Consider the following 16,271-nt stretch of genomic DNA (forward strand, 5'->3'; position numbering starts at 1 on the left):
CTGCTGATTATAAAATAGCTTTAATAGCCCCAAGTGTCCCTGAAGAGCTACTGTATGCTCTGTAAAACCTGAATAATCCTCCCCATGTCAGAAGGTGACTCTTCAGCTGTTCAGGATCACGAGCTGATATGCTACCACTCGTAAAAAAAAAGATTTAAAATACAAGGACATACAGTTAGGTAAAGATCACTGTGGTAGTGTTGGAATTCATCTGCAAGAGCTGACAACATTGAAACCAATCTAGCAAGAAAGATTCAAGGAACTGTACCTTTTACTTAAAACCAAACCACAAAGAACACAGCAAATTCACATCAAAATAAGTTCAATGGGAATATGAAATTTTTACATCATATTTGGCTCATTTTTCTTATAACTGGAAAAAAGGAGTATGTTCAAATACACTTTCTATTTAAATATATACTGAATGCAATATTCATGTAACACCAGAAGTGCAAATCATTATTGCTCAGTGATCTGGATAAAATACTTTAATGTATCTATGAAGGCACATTGATAGAAGAAAAGATGTTTCAGTCATCTGTGGTTGTTTTAATCATCAAAATAGGGGAATTCACTTTGGCCCCTGTGCTTACAAAAATATGAATCTGACTTTCAAAATCGCTTTATCTTTAATGTGTAGTCTTAGTATTTACATGGTAGTTTCTTCCCATTCAAGCTCCACATCACCTACAAAAGAAACAGATGCATTCATTAACTTACCTAGTAAATAAATAGTGACTATGGCAGATAACTGCTTCGGTTGAATTTAAAGAATCTTGCAGGGAAAAAAGTGGAAAGCTTAAGCAATGACTATTTCTATGAGTGAGACTAAAGAGCAGCAAAATGGTGGAAATTTACACTACTGAAGCCAAAATCCACATGTCCAAGTACTTTCTTCTGCCTCTTCATTTGGACAGTCAATGCACCTGCTATGAAAAAATAATTTTGAAACAATCTGTAGCTCCTTACCTTCCATAGCATCCAGAGAATCCATCTTTTGCAGCGCTGAATAGTTTACAAAACATATGGGCTGACTACTTCCCTTGATTGTCAACAGATCTAATACACATTGATGCAAAAATATGTATTGTGCCTGTAAGACATGAATTTAAAGACATTTGATTAAAAGAAAAATGTACTTCTAATACAAAAAAACTTTAAAATTTTTGATGTAACATCAAGATGTTCTCAAAGTAACTGCAGTTTAACTCAGCAATCTCAATTGAGATTGACTATGTCGCGTATGCTTGATCTGATTTCACTCATTACAAGGTATACTGCATTAAAATTTCTTAAACCATGTTAATCCTTATGCCCAGTAAAGGTATATGAAATTAGACTAATCATAACTGAGACTAATAGGCTATTCCATCATTTTCTGTAAAGTTTTGTTCTATGAAAATACATTTGATTACTTTTTGCCACTAGACTGAAGAAAATGAACCACATGAATGCAATATTTAGATAAGAAAATTTCTGTCTTTCTAGTCTAGAGAAAACCAGCAGGGTGCACTCAAATACAAAAGTTAATCTAAATCTATGTGTTCTAGGAGCATACCCCATTGCTAAGAGCAAAAAAACCCTGCATTACTTTTAGTGATATTTCTTGAACTATAGGATCATTTTTAACTGACTATAATGCATACTTCCAAGGACATAAAGTAACTCTGGGTAATGCCTGTTGAAAAGAGAAAACCAAAATAAGGCGGTGTAAGAATGAAACAGAGAATGAAAACAGATAGCAGGAAAATATGTACAGGCTGAAAATAAGCCAGATCACAAACTTGTCCAGATTGAAAGGGACCTCTTGAGAGACCTCCCTACTGCTCAAGCTGGGTCAGCTAAAGCATGTTGCCCAGGACCTTGTCCAGATGGGTTTTCAATACCTCCACAGATGGAGATGACCAAAATAACTTTATCTCCCCTAACTTTTGCACAGGTAAATACATTAGTGTAATTTTTCTGCTCAAAAATTGCTATTTTGTTTCAGAACTGCCATCAATTTTCAATTTAAGTGTCTCAGATTTACAAGAGAAATTTGCTTACAAGGGTATGTTTCAGGGTCACAGCTCTAGAGCAATGGGTAATTAAAGCAGATTTTCACAGGCCCCTGAAGTACAAAGTACTTCATTACATTATACTTTTTAATAGCTTGCTTACTGAAGCTATAGCATGGCATTGTTTCAAACTAGCCTTTGTACTTGACTTGGCAAGATGATAAACGGATCCAGTAGACAATTATGGATTTCTAGAACAAAGGTCTTAAGTTTCAGTGGAGTTAAGATTGCTTATTCCAGTTCAGAAGGCAGACTCTGAAAGCTCCATCATCTCTTGCATTCATACAGCTACTTGTGAGCACTTAGCAATGAAAATCTTTCTGGGTTTGCCAGGGAAGAGTGGAGCGTACATACCTGGGGTACACATGTGTGACAAGTTATTTTCCCAGTTAGAACGAATGACATGAATGAATGACATTCTTAATTATTTGAAAGTCTTTTTCTATGACTGGAAGACATTAAATTTTCCTCCAGACTTTGTCTTATTTTCAAATTATTCTATTCCTAGTAAAAAATGCAAAACAATGACGAAAGAAAGATTCCCAGAATTTATCATCACAGGAAAGTCCTGGCACTTGTTTAGCTGCAGCAAGACTTCAAACAGAAGAACTGAAAGCAACTGGTAATCAGGCTGCACCATACAAGAAGCAGCATGGCATAGTATCGCCAGAAGGTCTCACAAAATCCTCTGAAGTGCAGTTGCTGAAGATGAGGTAAAGATATAGGTAAATATATAAATAAATATATTATTACTATTTTTATTATATATAATATATATTATTATTTATAAATATATAAATCTTACCAGATTCTGTACCATACACATTCTTTCACTTCTTAACTCAGCTACAAGTCCATAGATATCCACAAAATCATGGTCATTTACATGTTGGGTTAAATGGTCAAGTGCAATATAAACACCTGTTCTTCCAACACCAGCACTGCAAACACAATTCGCAAGTTAAAAGAAAGTTAGGTTTGTTGGTTTTCTTAGCATAAAATACTTTCTTAGAATATTCTGGTTAAATGAAGCTTAAGTGTGAAAAGAAAACTTCAGAAAAATAAATCTTTTTCAGTATTTAATTGTGTGTCTCCTTTCTGAAGGGGATCAAGTGAAATCTGGATTTGTGTCATGTTCTGATTTTGATTTTGCAAGGGGTTGCACCTGACAAACGAGATATAACTAAACCAAACCTTTATAAATGGAAAAATGTCTCTTCAACTTTTCCGTGAATTTTCTAGAGCTCACTAATTCAAGGAAAAATACATCACAAGATTTTGTGAAATCATACTTTGCTTCTGTGATGCTTTTGGTATTTGAGACAAAACAACACGGGATTTTCTCAAAATTGCTATCAGTGTAATAACTCTGCAATCAGTGTAATAAATGGAGAGTACATTACTGCAGATAATCAGGAAATGTAGAGCAAAACTCTCTTGAGCCTGCAAGTTCTAATGAGCTGAAAGTAATGAATGAGTTTTCTGAACATAAGAATACATTATGCCACTTTATAACCATCAGGAATTTGAGCACAGGTGGGGTATCTGGCCCTTGCTGGCCCCTTTAAGTAACTGTGCTGTGAAAAGGGGATAGCATTCACTGCAGAGTGGCCCCAGGGAACATTAAGTGTCCTCAAAACAACAAAACCTGTGGTTTTCTCCAGTAATACTGGCTCCTGCAGTAGAGGGAAATGTCAAGCTGCCAGTGACAACCATACCAAATAAAACGAAGCTTTATCTCCCATTGTGGGTGCACCTGTAAGACACTGAGGACAAATAAAAAGAATTCCCATGCATGATAAACTGGATAGTTAGGGAAGAGATTTGTGGCACCAAACCCAGCTTTTCCTTCCACATATTTTCAGACTCATGCTAAGTGACAATGAGAGAGAATTAACTGCAGACCTCTGAGTCCAGATTGCTATTTTGGAGTGTGCCCACTCATTCAGTGGGAACTCAGACCTGCGTATGAAACACAGGCACACTCACCACTTTCATGAAGACTTAGCCTTCCCCACACACTCTTTGAAAAGCACTTTAAGGGTGTTGAGTATGAAATCAGTGGGAACCATGACAGCTGAACAACTCTAACCACCAAACTACTCATTTAAGAGCCTAAATATAGATTTTAGCTGTTTACAGGCATCCAAGTTTGAAGTCTGGCATATGCAAACCTTTATTCCTATTTGTCATTCTCTGTGGCTCCCAAACAGTTTCTTCTTTTTGATGTGATGTACATTTTGAATACGTTTTTAAAACTTATTTCTTAAGAAGGGCTATAATTATGATAGAAGTAATTAAACACAACATGTCATTCTTCTTTTTATGATAAAGGGAAAATTGAGATAAATCTAGCAATACCTTATGGTAATTGTTAAGTGTTTCACTGACATCATCTCAATGGGTTTTTCACAAACAGAAAAATAGACATGCTTTGACACTTTAATTCCTAGAAAGAACTAAGGAGCTCTGCTAAACAAACCTTCACTGCTGTCCATGCTCGAACCATACCTGTGTACTGAGTTTTCATTGTCTCCTGGCAACTTCCCTAAGCGTTAATACACATTTGAAATTCTAAGACACTAAATGATGATTTGATGAATATGCTTACCTGCAGTGAACCACCATTGGTGTATTATCATGTGCTCGGCTTGCACGGATAAGTTTTACAAAATGGATAATTGGTGCAGTAGTCTCAGGGACTCCATGCTCTGGCCAAGAAGTGAAGTTACACTGCCGCACCATCATGCAGTCTCCATGCTGAAGAATGTAAGATAAGGCAGTTTTTGCAGAAGAAATGTGACAGAAAATTCAGTAAGCTACATGTAAGCTTCTCAGCAATTTCATGTGAAAAAGGAAGGTCAGAATAGCAGCATTGTAATAGGCACTTTTATCAAGGGACAATTTGTGTTGCATGGGTCTGACAGCAGGTCTTTTGAGAGATGGCATCAAGTCCATCTTTCAGGAAGTATTAATGACTTCAACAGTCACTCTTCATTTGGCTTAAGTCACTGTATCAATGTAATTTGTAGATTACCCACTGAGGTTTCTATGGCTCAGTTATAAGTTTAGTGAACTGGGGCGACAAATTTATTTAGGAGAAAGCAACCATTCTATGGTTGATCTAATGTAGTGAAGGCTAACACACATACACTGGTAAACAGCTATGTTTTCTAAGTAAGTGTTTGATACCCTCTCAGTGAGAGCAGCAACAACAGTGACTCAAAGAAAAGAGCAGGTTATGATCTGATATCTAAATTAACTATGAAGGACGTAAGAATAAAAGCACAGGATCATGCCAAAGGCCTGTCTAGACCAACAAAACATGACAAAAATGTATCTTGTTCCACAGAACACCATCACCATTCTTAATAGTTTTTGACTTGTGAACTGCCTCAGTCAAGAGATGGTATTTCAAAATTTAATAGTAGTTGTCAGAATTTTCTTATACTAATTTCTCCAGATTTTATGAAGCCCTATAAGATTGTAGTATTCACACTGTCTTGCAGCAAGGACTACTACAGTTGCAACTGTTGTGTAATGAACCAGTTCCTTTTTTTTTTTTTTTTCATTTTGAACCTACCACTCTTTCTTTTCATATTGCAAGAAAAACTGAACAACTGTGAACACTTATATGGAGCAACTACTGTGAGTCTATATTTTTAAAATTGCTAAGCATAAAACCGAAAGAGAAATTACTCTGGACACAATATGGCAATAATTGTGAATGATTTGCCTCACATACGCCTTTTACCTTCATTGGAAGATCATCAAGACTCTACCCATTTGTGAATGGAAGATGAAGTACAATCTTAAAGCCAGCAATATGACACATTCAATAACATGCTTATAAAGGACATCATAGATTTTTGTGCAGCGTAGTTCAGCTATAGTAAATGGATCACTTAGTTCAGGTTTTCTCTTTTCCTTTTTCCTTTCTCCTCTCCTCCCTGCCTCACCCTGGTTAACACAGGTGACTTCACATTTTGCTGGCATGCATTTTTACTCTAAATAGTTCCTTTTCTGGTCTTGTTTACTCTATGTCTTGTTTTAGCTGAAAAAAAGTTTGTCATTTCTCATTTTAAAATGTTCAGTTGTCCTGTACTATGTGCACAACATATCCTTATAGGGTGATGACTAAGGCAATCCCCTTTGTCATGTGCACATGCCACAGGATGGCAATGCATGTATTTGGATAGCCAACTTCAGGTCCTAGTATATGTCTGAACTACATACAACACAGGTCAATGTTGGGAGTGAAAAAGAAGGTTAACTTCATTGTGATTCATCATGCCCAGATTGCTTTCTGTGCCTACCTGCTGGTCTGACTTAATGCTGGGTGCTAATTTTTCCAGAGTGGAAACCGTAGTTGTGGATCGTAGCAAAGATGAACATCTATGCTGTGCCCCCCAACCCCCTTCCCAGGACACGGAGTGGGAGTAATACTGATGATTCGCTTTTATACTGAGTGAATCTTCTGGGGGTGGAGGCCAATACGTCTGGTGGTACAATGCAAAACAGCTGCACTGCACCAGAAAATCTTGCCCTTTAATCTGAGATGAATACACTCAAAGGGATTTGTCTGATCCTAGAATGGTTAGAATTACTCCTTTCTAGAAGAGACAACTGAGGTGTCCAAATAGAAACTTCACCTCCCACCAGACCAGAGATTCAGTAACCTTGACAGGCCCTTCATAGCATGTGGGACAAAAATCTGAGCTCTTTGAGACAGATAATGGGACAATTCTCAGGAAAAAGAAACTAAACCAAACCAAAACCAAATAGGAATGAAAACAAAATGAAGGAAAAGCAGGCAGTACAGTGCATGCACATTAACAGATTAAAAGAATACTGAGGGGTACTTGGGTGGGATGGAGCACATTTTATGTTCTTTGAGGTGCTGGATAGGTTTTATTCAATCACCCTCTGGTTTTGGCTTACCCTTTCAATTTTTAGATCTCTAATGGTCCAGTCTATTTGAATGTCTTCCATCAGTTTAGTAATCACTATATCCCCAAACACAGTCACCGGCTTATTATCTTCTGGCCAGTACTGATGACATCTTATCTGCAGGGAGATGACGACTAATTAACAATGATCATATTATAATCCTGACAGAAACTACATAAAAAATTTCCAATTATCTCAAATGCTGTTAATTTGCACAGTGGTAACTCACCCGTCCTTTTTCAAAACATTGTGTAAGCATCACAAGTGTTTTTGCTCTTGTCTCCCATACCATTCTCCAGAAATCACCCACTGTTCCTGGTAATGGTCCCTGAGTTGCAATAAACTCATTTGGACATAAATAACCCTAAGAAAAAGAAAATACTTAATACAGAAGTTGGCAAGGAAGAAAAAAATCTGCATGTGACTCAGAGTTGTGCCTGTAGCTACCATGCCTAAGACTAAAACCTTGTCAGACATGCTAAATAAATTGGCATAGGCTTGGCTAATCACTGCATGGCAAATGGCCTTGGCAACCTAAGGAAGTAATGGCATTTTCTCCACCACACAGATAAGTTATGAACCAATGGTCTAATAAAGTTTGGGAAATGCAATCCTGATAGAAATTCATTTAACAGAGAAATTACAGGGACTTCAGGTCAGTAATTCCCATTTAAATATATCCAAGCCTTCCTATTAACCAGGACATAGTCTTACTGCAGATTTACGCAGAGGCCACCAAGAACTATGTCAGGATGTGGCCAACAAAGTAAATAGCATTAAGGAGCAGTGGAGCCAGGGAAGCAATTAAGGAGTGCTCTGAGAGCTAGTGCAAGCTATACACCACACTGATGACCTTGTTCTTCCAGTGATCATCAGGGATCTGCTGTAACTTAGGCATGGAGCTTACTCAAACAAACGGTCTAAGAGAAAAGGTCATCAAGAAACCTACTGTACAGCTTGGCTTTTATTTTAGTGTTGGCTTCTGCTGTTTAGTTCATTTATAAATTAATGTAAATTTTGGGGAGCAGGAAGTTTGTTGAACAAAATCAGTGTAAATACTGTCAGTGCATAGGTTCTTACGGATCTGTTTCTACAAAGAAACAGGAACTCTTACGTACTACACAAAGTCTAAAATAATGACAATAGCAGTAACAGCAATAAATTTATGCTGCAGAGCTAGCTGTCTATAATATCACAGAGTTCTGCCTATTGATGAAAACAACTGACACAGTGGTTTATAGCACCACTGAAGTTCCTTGTTGGCATTATAGCCCTGTAATTCACAGCTGCCTGTTACTTACTCCATCTATAATATACAGAACAGGTGGCAGTGAGAAACTATGTTAATCCTTCCTAGTTTAAGAGTGAGGTGAGAAACTGTAATTCAGGGATGCAAAGCTCATGGTTCAGTTACTGACTTTTTGTGGTTTAACCAATGAAAACAAAAGTAGAAGCCAAGTTCCCATTTGTTAAAACTATATACAAGACCTCTTTTTCCCTTTCTTTATATGCATGCATATGTACATTCACCCAAATAATTATGTAAATACACACACACATATATTTACAGCTATATGCATTTATATATACATCCACAAATACGGAAAATGAGAGCATATGAAGGGCAAAGCTTTAGCCCTGAGATATGGTAACATTACAGTTGTCTATTCACTGATAAGCGGTGACCTAAAGTCAGCATGCAGCAAGATGCCTGTATGCAGTAAACACATGCAAAATCTCAGCAGGGCACACTCTCTGCAGCTCGCTTTTGCTGCAGCTTTTTTGGAAGCTGCTGTTGTTGTTCTCTACCTAAGCCTTGGCATGTCAGTGACAGGAAAGGTAAAGACTAGGCCATGCTCCAAGCTGTCTGGTCTCCTTCTCAATGGTTCTGTGTATAGTCCCAACACCAACTAACAATGTGTCATGGCTCTTCCTACCTGCTGTCAGAACTAGGACATTCCATGTAAAGCAAATAAACAGCTTTTGCTAATTACAGAGGAAGATGCTGTCAGTTCTATTGCTTATTCTCTGCAAATGTCTCTTAGTTACCTGGAAATAACTATTTCTACTTGCCATTGTGTCATCTGTTTAGACTACAGTCTGTGTGTGTAGCTATACGTTTGAATAGTGCTTACTGCACATCAAGTCTTGACTGCATGTGAGACCACCAGCCACTACTACAATAAATTGAAAGCATAATTATGTCACTCTTGAAGCTTCAGCAGGATGAAAATGAGATAAAAATATAGATTAAGAATCTACTGAGAACACAATTAGAAAATGGAAAGTCTAGGAAGAAAGCTGAGGATGAGAAATACAGTATTAGTTTATTCTTCAGGAAGCCTATTTGCATTTTACTCCATAGAATCATAGAATCATAGAATCATAGAATAGTTAGGGTTGGAAAGGACCTTAAGATCATCAAGTTCTAACCCCCTTGCTATGGGCAGGGACACCTCACACTAAACCATGTCACCCAAGGCTCTTTCCAACCCGGCCTTGAACACTGTCAGGGATGGAGCATTCACAACTTCCTTGGGCAACCCATTCTAGTGCCCCACCACCCTTACAGTAAAGAACTTCCTTCTTATATCCAATCTAAACTTCCCCTGTTTTAAGTTTTAACCCATCATAACTTTCACAAAATAATGAGGACATACCAATACTGCTCACCAAAATTACTACCTATTTCTATGAAACTTTTCAGTTCAGTTGTGTTTACATTGCCCTGTTCATATACAATAACTCCAGCTCCCAAACCAAGAGATCAAATAATGCCTGACTAAACAACTGACCTCAGTGGGAGTTTCACTTTCGTCTTTAATGATAATGGTACGAGACAACTTACAAAAACTAATTTGCTGGACACAGTTTTGATTATCACTGAAAATCATTGCTTAGCAATGAAAATGGGATAATTTATATTTTGAACTAGTCATGTTCAATGCTGCAGGAGTGACTTGAACAATGCCATGGTTGTAACAGCTGTAGTGAATGAAATTAAAATTAGAATCCTGTTCTTCTTGCAAGTGATTTTTTGACTCTCTATTCTACCATAAAACAGATACAGTAAAAATGTGAGGGACTTTCTACTTACAGACACGTAGCTGGCATTAATGTAGTCAGAACCAGGAATACCAGCATCAGGCATCAGCTTTACTCTGTTGTTATTATCTATCATAGAAACAAAGTCTAGTTAGCTAACAGATTTGTTCCAAAAAACCACTGACATATGTAACAAGTGTTCCTGGAGTGCTAAGAAATCAATAATACTGTTATTGTTGCTAACTAACAATACTTGACATGGTAGAACACTAATTACAAAGGGAATCTAAACAATTTCCATTTTTGTACTGTGATCCTTTAATGTTCCAGACATACTTTAATAAAATACTTTTTAATTAAAATGGTGAACATGCCAAAACCTCCAATCTGATGTATGTATGGGAGAATCCTCTGCCTAAAGGTAGCCTGCGTACTTTAATCCACGCTGTTCTAACATAGACAACCTCAGTGTGAATCAGACAGCAGGGTCCAGGGTCTGTCAGTCTTTCCTATATAGTTGCTGCCCAGGTAACAGATTTGAGCCTGATCTTGGCACTTTTACATTCTTTTACATAAGATAAGGTCATTATTACAGAAAAAAAAAATAATGGTTGAGGGTTTCTGATTTGAGCCTACAGTACATATGCAGAAATGACAAAACCTAGGAAAAATGTCATATGTGAATAGGTAAAGAATGAAACCAAACATTTCAAATTTTGATGTTTGGTCCTCAGCTTAGAAAAAAAAAGAGAATACAACATTAAAGATTTATGAAACTTATCTGTTTATATTTCATAAATAAAATTTTAGTGACTGTAACTTGGAGTATCTTGAACAAGGCAAGAGATAGCAGGAACAGCTGCTCTGAAAAGTTAATAGCACAGAATGTAGCATTATTAACCAAGGAATGCCATGCTCCTCATCTCACATCACAGCTAATGCCTAAAATAATAATGACATTTCTTGTCTTATTAACTGAAAAATGAAGCAGTGTTGAGTACAGAGAGACAGACTCCCGTCTCCTGTGATAAAATCTAGCCTTAGTTTATGAGTTATCATACAGTTACTCTGATCTTCCATGGAACATTTGCAGCATATGTACACATATCCACAAGAAAGTATACCCTGGCTCCTGAGGTAGCTGAATGCAGAAACGTGTATTTTATATGTTTAAAAAAATTACTTCTCACTAAAGAGGAAAAAAAAAGAACATGAGGAAGAATGTTAAAGAGTTTGAATTACAAAGCTACTGAGGCTACAGTTTCTTGCACCTGCATATTAAAGCTTGTGAGAGCAAGTTTAAAGCTACTCGCAAATAAAACTGTCTTTAAAAAAACACAGTGAAAAGACAGATTACTTGACTGAAAATTATTTCATAATGTGGACATGACAAGTTGCATTCCAAATATATACTGTGTGATTGAAGGTAGAGACCAAAACAGGAGTTGATCGGTAAATACACATACATGGTTTTATGTTCGGGAAACGATTCTTAGACCTGTTCCAAGGCAGATCAGCATCAGTTGAAGCAAGGTCATCAAGAAACTTGGGAAGTTCCTGTAGAGGAATAAATGTTTGTTGGCATACCTTTGCATTTCACCTTCTGTGAATATAAAAAATGACACAATCATCCAGTAAGAGGAAGAATTCTTTAGTTCTGCAACAGAGTGCATTTCTAAGAACAGCTGGAAGCATTATAGGACATTCCACCTCACTGTCAACCCCAGTTATGCCAGCAGTGTTAGATGCAGCACTGCAGACAATGCTGTCAAGTTGAACAATTAAAGCTTACATGAACTTTCATCTTTACAAGTCTGGGTAAAGTCAGCCTCTCACCTTTTGTAGTTCTTTTCTGTTTTTTCATGAGGTCACATGCTTGGTTACCATGCCTTACTGACTCAAACTTACTCTTGAATAATGCCTTTTCCTGACTCCTGTAGCTTGGGAGAGTTCTTGCCACAGCATGAGAACTGATGAGAATTTAATTAAGTTGAGACAACTGGCAATTAGCTATTGTTCATGGGACTGTTTGTGAAAAGGGTGGGAAGAGTTATTTTGGGCTGAACTGCAGTTTCATAACTGGTCATTAGTTCTATTACTGAAAGGCAGAGATTGATAAATCATTCATATTGAGAAACTTATTTGATGGGAGTGTTTGTATGCATGAATAGGCATAATTTCCAAAGCTGAGTAAAAGACTGGAGACAACTTCATAACTTGTTAATGGAGAAAACGTATTGATGTGATGATCTTGTGCGATAAGAGAATAGAAAGCTCAGAAAAGATAGAATTTAGTCAGAATTTCTAAGTTAATAACTACACAAACTGCAATGGATTTTTGCTTTTTCACAAATGTTATAGGCAAGTCTATTTCAACACCTAGCTGAGACACAATGGTAGAGATCTACCTGTTGCTTTGAAAAAGTACAATACAAAATTTTGCTGCTTGTGCTGAGTAATCCCTTCAAATTTTGTCTTTTAATATTAATAGTTAGTATCTAGATGGGCTACTTCCAAAAGTAGGGCAGACTGCCCTACTATCAGATTCAATATTAATTATTTTTAAGTGGTCTTTTGCTCAGATATTTCAGACAGATAATAAAATTCAATGTGCAACTATTAGCAAATAAACAAACAAAGAGATGAAAGAAGCAATGAAAAATGGAAAAAACAGAAGTATTTTTTATTCCAGTGTTTTTCTTTAATTGCTACTTCAAATATTTTGTCAGCTTTATTTGATGGGTTCAGATACTAAGAATAATTTAAGATAAACATTAGCAAAATGGGATAGTTTAAAAACTGATGTAATAAACTAAGTCAATAATTCATCTAATCTGATATCCTATTTTTGTACAACGGATAATGCCTGACATATAAAAGAGAACTGAAACCCCTTGAACTGTATCATATGCAGTATTATCCCATGAGCAACTTGTTTCTTTTTCACTATCTGACAAAAATCCTGTGGCCTGAAGCATGAGGACTATGCCACTTCTCTAATTATATCCTCAATAATATAACTGCAAGTGCTTCTGAACACGAGGCAAAAGATGATTTTACAATGAAAGCAAAGGACTTTCAGACAAGGGACCTGACTTCTCTTCCTGGCTCTGACACATACTTCCATGGGGAAAGACTTAGAGGAAGAATTACAGAGAACTAGATGCTCATCTCCCTTTGAAAATTAACAAGGGACTAGATCCCATCCATGCCCTTCAAAATCTCTCTAAGTACCTTCTGTTTCCTAGGGATGAAATAGTTATGCCCCTTCTAAAAAGAAAGCTTCTGACTTAAAATCACCATATAAAGAATGGCTGATTTTACATTTATACCCATATATTAAATAATTACAAAGCATAGTTAACAGACATGAAATAAATAAAAAACTAAATGAAGGATTGTAACATACTGTAGAAAAATGTATTTAAAGGCACTCTTTACAGTTAAAATCTTGTCTTTCAATCAAGCTCTGCAATACTTAGGGCAGAATACTCTTTTACGTATTCAGTTGCCTCTGCCTTTTGTCTCAACAATCCCTTAGAGAAGTAAAGCCCCAGCCCTATAACTGAACCTAGAGAATGATCCCTGTTTGCAAGACACAATAGAGTGACTTCTGTGCATTCTGTCAGGATTTGGTAAGAACTGTAAAACACAGCTAAGGGTGGAGATGTTAAAATTCCTCTCATTCAGAAAGCTGAAACACTCCCACAAAGTATCTGTTATTGAATTTTGCATGAAGGAAAAACACAGATGAAATGCCTGTGGCATTTTGTGGGTGTTATGGGCCATGGGATTCCGTATCACGTGTGTGTCATGTGAACTTGCCTCATTTGCCTCACTCCTCTGAGTCTTAGCTTGTAGAGAAAGAAAAGAGAAGCAGATTATGGTATTTCTGTAATGATGTTTTTCTCTCTGAACATGTGCTCAGAAGCCCTGTACCAATTCTCAATCTAAGTGATTGCTTTCAGAACTGGGGAAAGACTATTTGGATTCCCAGATTCAATGACAATTTGTCATAGATGCCGTTTTTCTGTGCAGATCCATAAAACTGAAAGAATTGATTTGCACTCTTTTTACTAATCTCAGGGTACTATGGTGACATTTGGAGGTATTTTACATTTTTATTCAAGAACAGAACTTACTGTGAAACACTTATACAAGTACTTCTGTTCAGTAATTTCACACTTACCAGAAAAACTGTGTTTTCTTTAACTTCTTTTCTGATAAGCAATAGATTCAGATCCATTCTGAGGCCCAGATTCTCTTTCCATCATGTCTACAGACAGGTCATGTTCACATGCAGACTGAGACTGAACCCTGGAAATCTTCCAGGCACAGAAGCCTGGTCAATATAACAAATTAAATGAGACCAGGAATATCCCTGGATTCCAAGACTAAGTGAAACAGAAACAGCCAAATTTATCCTCGATAATTCCAAAACAGGTCTGTCATCTACAAACTCCCTATTGTAAATGATCCCTAGACTACTTTACCTACCAAAACTTATCTTGGAACTGCCCAGGAAAACTGCTAGCTTAAACAAAATTCAAGTCTTAAACAAAATTCAACTGCTAACAGTTTATTAGTGTGAATTTTCATATTCTCATTTCCAGTTCCTGGTATACTTGAATTTACTAGTACAGAGAGGGTCAGACAGCCCAAGCAAGCTCAGCACCTTGTAATTATCTGCTTCAGACATAATGGCCCATGGTTTTACACCTTGAACTTATCTGTCCTAAACACATTGTAGGAGCCTTCAGTCATTTACCTGAAACTAAATGCTCAATGTGGATGGAAACAGTGCAGGTCACAAGGTCTGCCTGTTTCTTGTGTGCAATGCCCATTTCTGCGCATTGTCATTTCTGATGTAATTTCAAGTGCATTGTCAATCCTATTATTCACCTGGTAAAACAGGTACTACAGATACTATAGATCTACCCTCAATCAGGGACTGAACCCACTCTCCAATTCTGCCCTTGGACAAGCCATCTGGGAACTTATCATTATCCTCTGAAACATGGAAGCTGAAGCTTAGAGGGAACATTGGAAGCCCAAATGACATATGAAACTGTTGATTATAAGCTGACTTTATAATTTAGTTGAATGAGGCCTCAGCTACTTGTATTTCTCTAAATTTGAAATGGATTGCCAGAATTTTGATTTGATAAAACTACTGTTTAAGGCATTACAATGCTGTAAGGCTTACCCAATGTGGGTCACACCTCAAGGAAATAATACTAGAAACTTTCCAGTGATGAACTTTGATATGTGAAAACGTTATTGCTAATAAAACTTTTCATCTGTTCAGTCATGCATAATATAACTATAATCACTGTTGTTCAAGTAAAATAACACTTCTGCTCTTGGAAAAAAGTTCTTACTTTATTGCTCAGAGAATTTTATGGTGCTTTTTATTATTAAATCCAGGCCAATTTTACCTAAGTAGCATAACAAAAAAAAGCTGTAGGAAATACCATTAATCTTTTCACACTTTTGTTGGTTTTCCCTTAGAGACTGAAATATTATAATCCGGCAGAAGAAAAGCCAGTTGTTGAGTCTTCATTTTCATTAATCCAACTGCTAAGCCATTCATGGTAAATCTATAAATCCAAAATAATACAGTCACTGGAGACTGACAAATTATTTTTGTGGGGGAAAATGACTGTATGTGTTAAAAATGATAATGATAAAGATTCTGAAATAACAAGAAGAGAAGATATTGTTGAGAACAAAAATATGATAGCCGTAAAAATGTTACTTAACGAAAATAGTGAAAACTTTGAGATTTAAATTGAAAGTGTATATGCAATATATGTAACATATATTTTGAAAGCTGGTCTCTTTTCAGAAGGAAAGACAGGCTTGCTGTGTTCATCTAACTCACATAAGGAGTTGAAGGCTATTCACATGGAGGCGATTCTAAAGAGCATGACAAGTATGACCCATTATTTGTAGAGGAACGAAAAGCAAAGTGCCATGCACAACCTTTTTACTTTCTGTACTGAAACCTATGAAAGAAAAACATTTATGAGTTCCTTGGCAGTATGACTGGGGTCTGAACATTTCACAGAATAAATATCAGCTCCGGTTTTGGGGTCATCATCACTCAGGAAAACGAACCTATTTAAAGCAGTTAAATATATCTGTATATATGTTAGAAAAATATTTCTAAATGAGCTGTTATCAGGTAAACTGTGTATGCATTGCTACATATGAAAA

At 36.6% G+C, this 16,271-nt stretch overlaps 1 protein-coding gene across 1 annotated transcript in view; it reads right to left on the reverse strand.

The window, feature by feature from the left end:
- Positions 1 to 649: 649 nt before the first annotated feature.
- Positions 650 to 16,271, reverse strand: part of PTPRQ (protein tyrosine phosphatase receptor type Q) — a gene marked incomplete at both ends in the record, with an annotated part of 126,992 nt that continues 111,370 nt past the window's right edge. The window contains 8 exons of the mRNA XM_080612896.1: positions 650 to 687; positions 970 to 1,093; positions 2,863 to 2,998; positions 4,669 to 4,817; positions 6,999 to 7,124; positions 7,237 to 7,371; positions 10,105 to 10,181; positions 11,519 to 11,609. Coding sequence (XP_080469022.1) covers positions 650 to 687; positions 970 to 1,093; positions 2,863 to 2,998; positions 4,669 to 4,817; positions 6,999 to 7,124; positions 7,237 to 7,371; positions 10,105 to 10,181; positions 11,519 to 11,609 — 876 coding nt within the window. The remainder of the gene's footprint in view (positions 688 to 969; positions 1,094 to 2,862; positions 2,999 to 4,668; positions 4,818 to 6,998; positions 7,125 to 7,236; positions 7,372 to 10,104; positions 10,182 to 11,518; positions 11,610 to 16,271) is intronic.

The sequence above is a fragment of the Psittacula echo genome (genome assembly GCF_963264785.1).
Source record: "Psittacula echo genome assembly, chromosome: 1".
In the NCBI taxonomy this organism is placed as follows: domain Eukaryota; kingdom Metazoa; phylum Chordata; class Aves; order Psittaciformes; family Psittacidae; genus Psittacula; species Psittacula echo.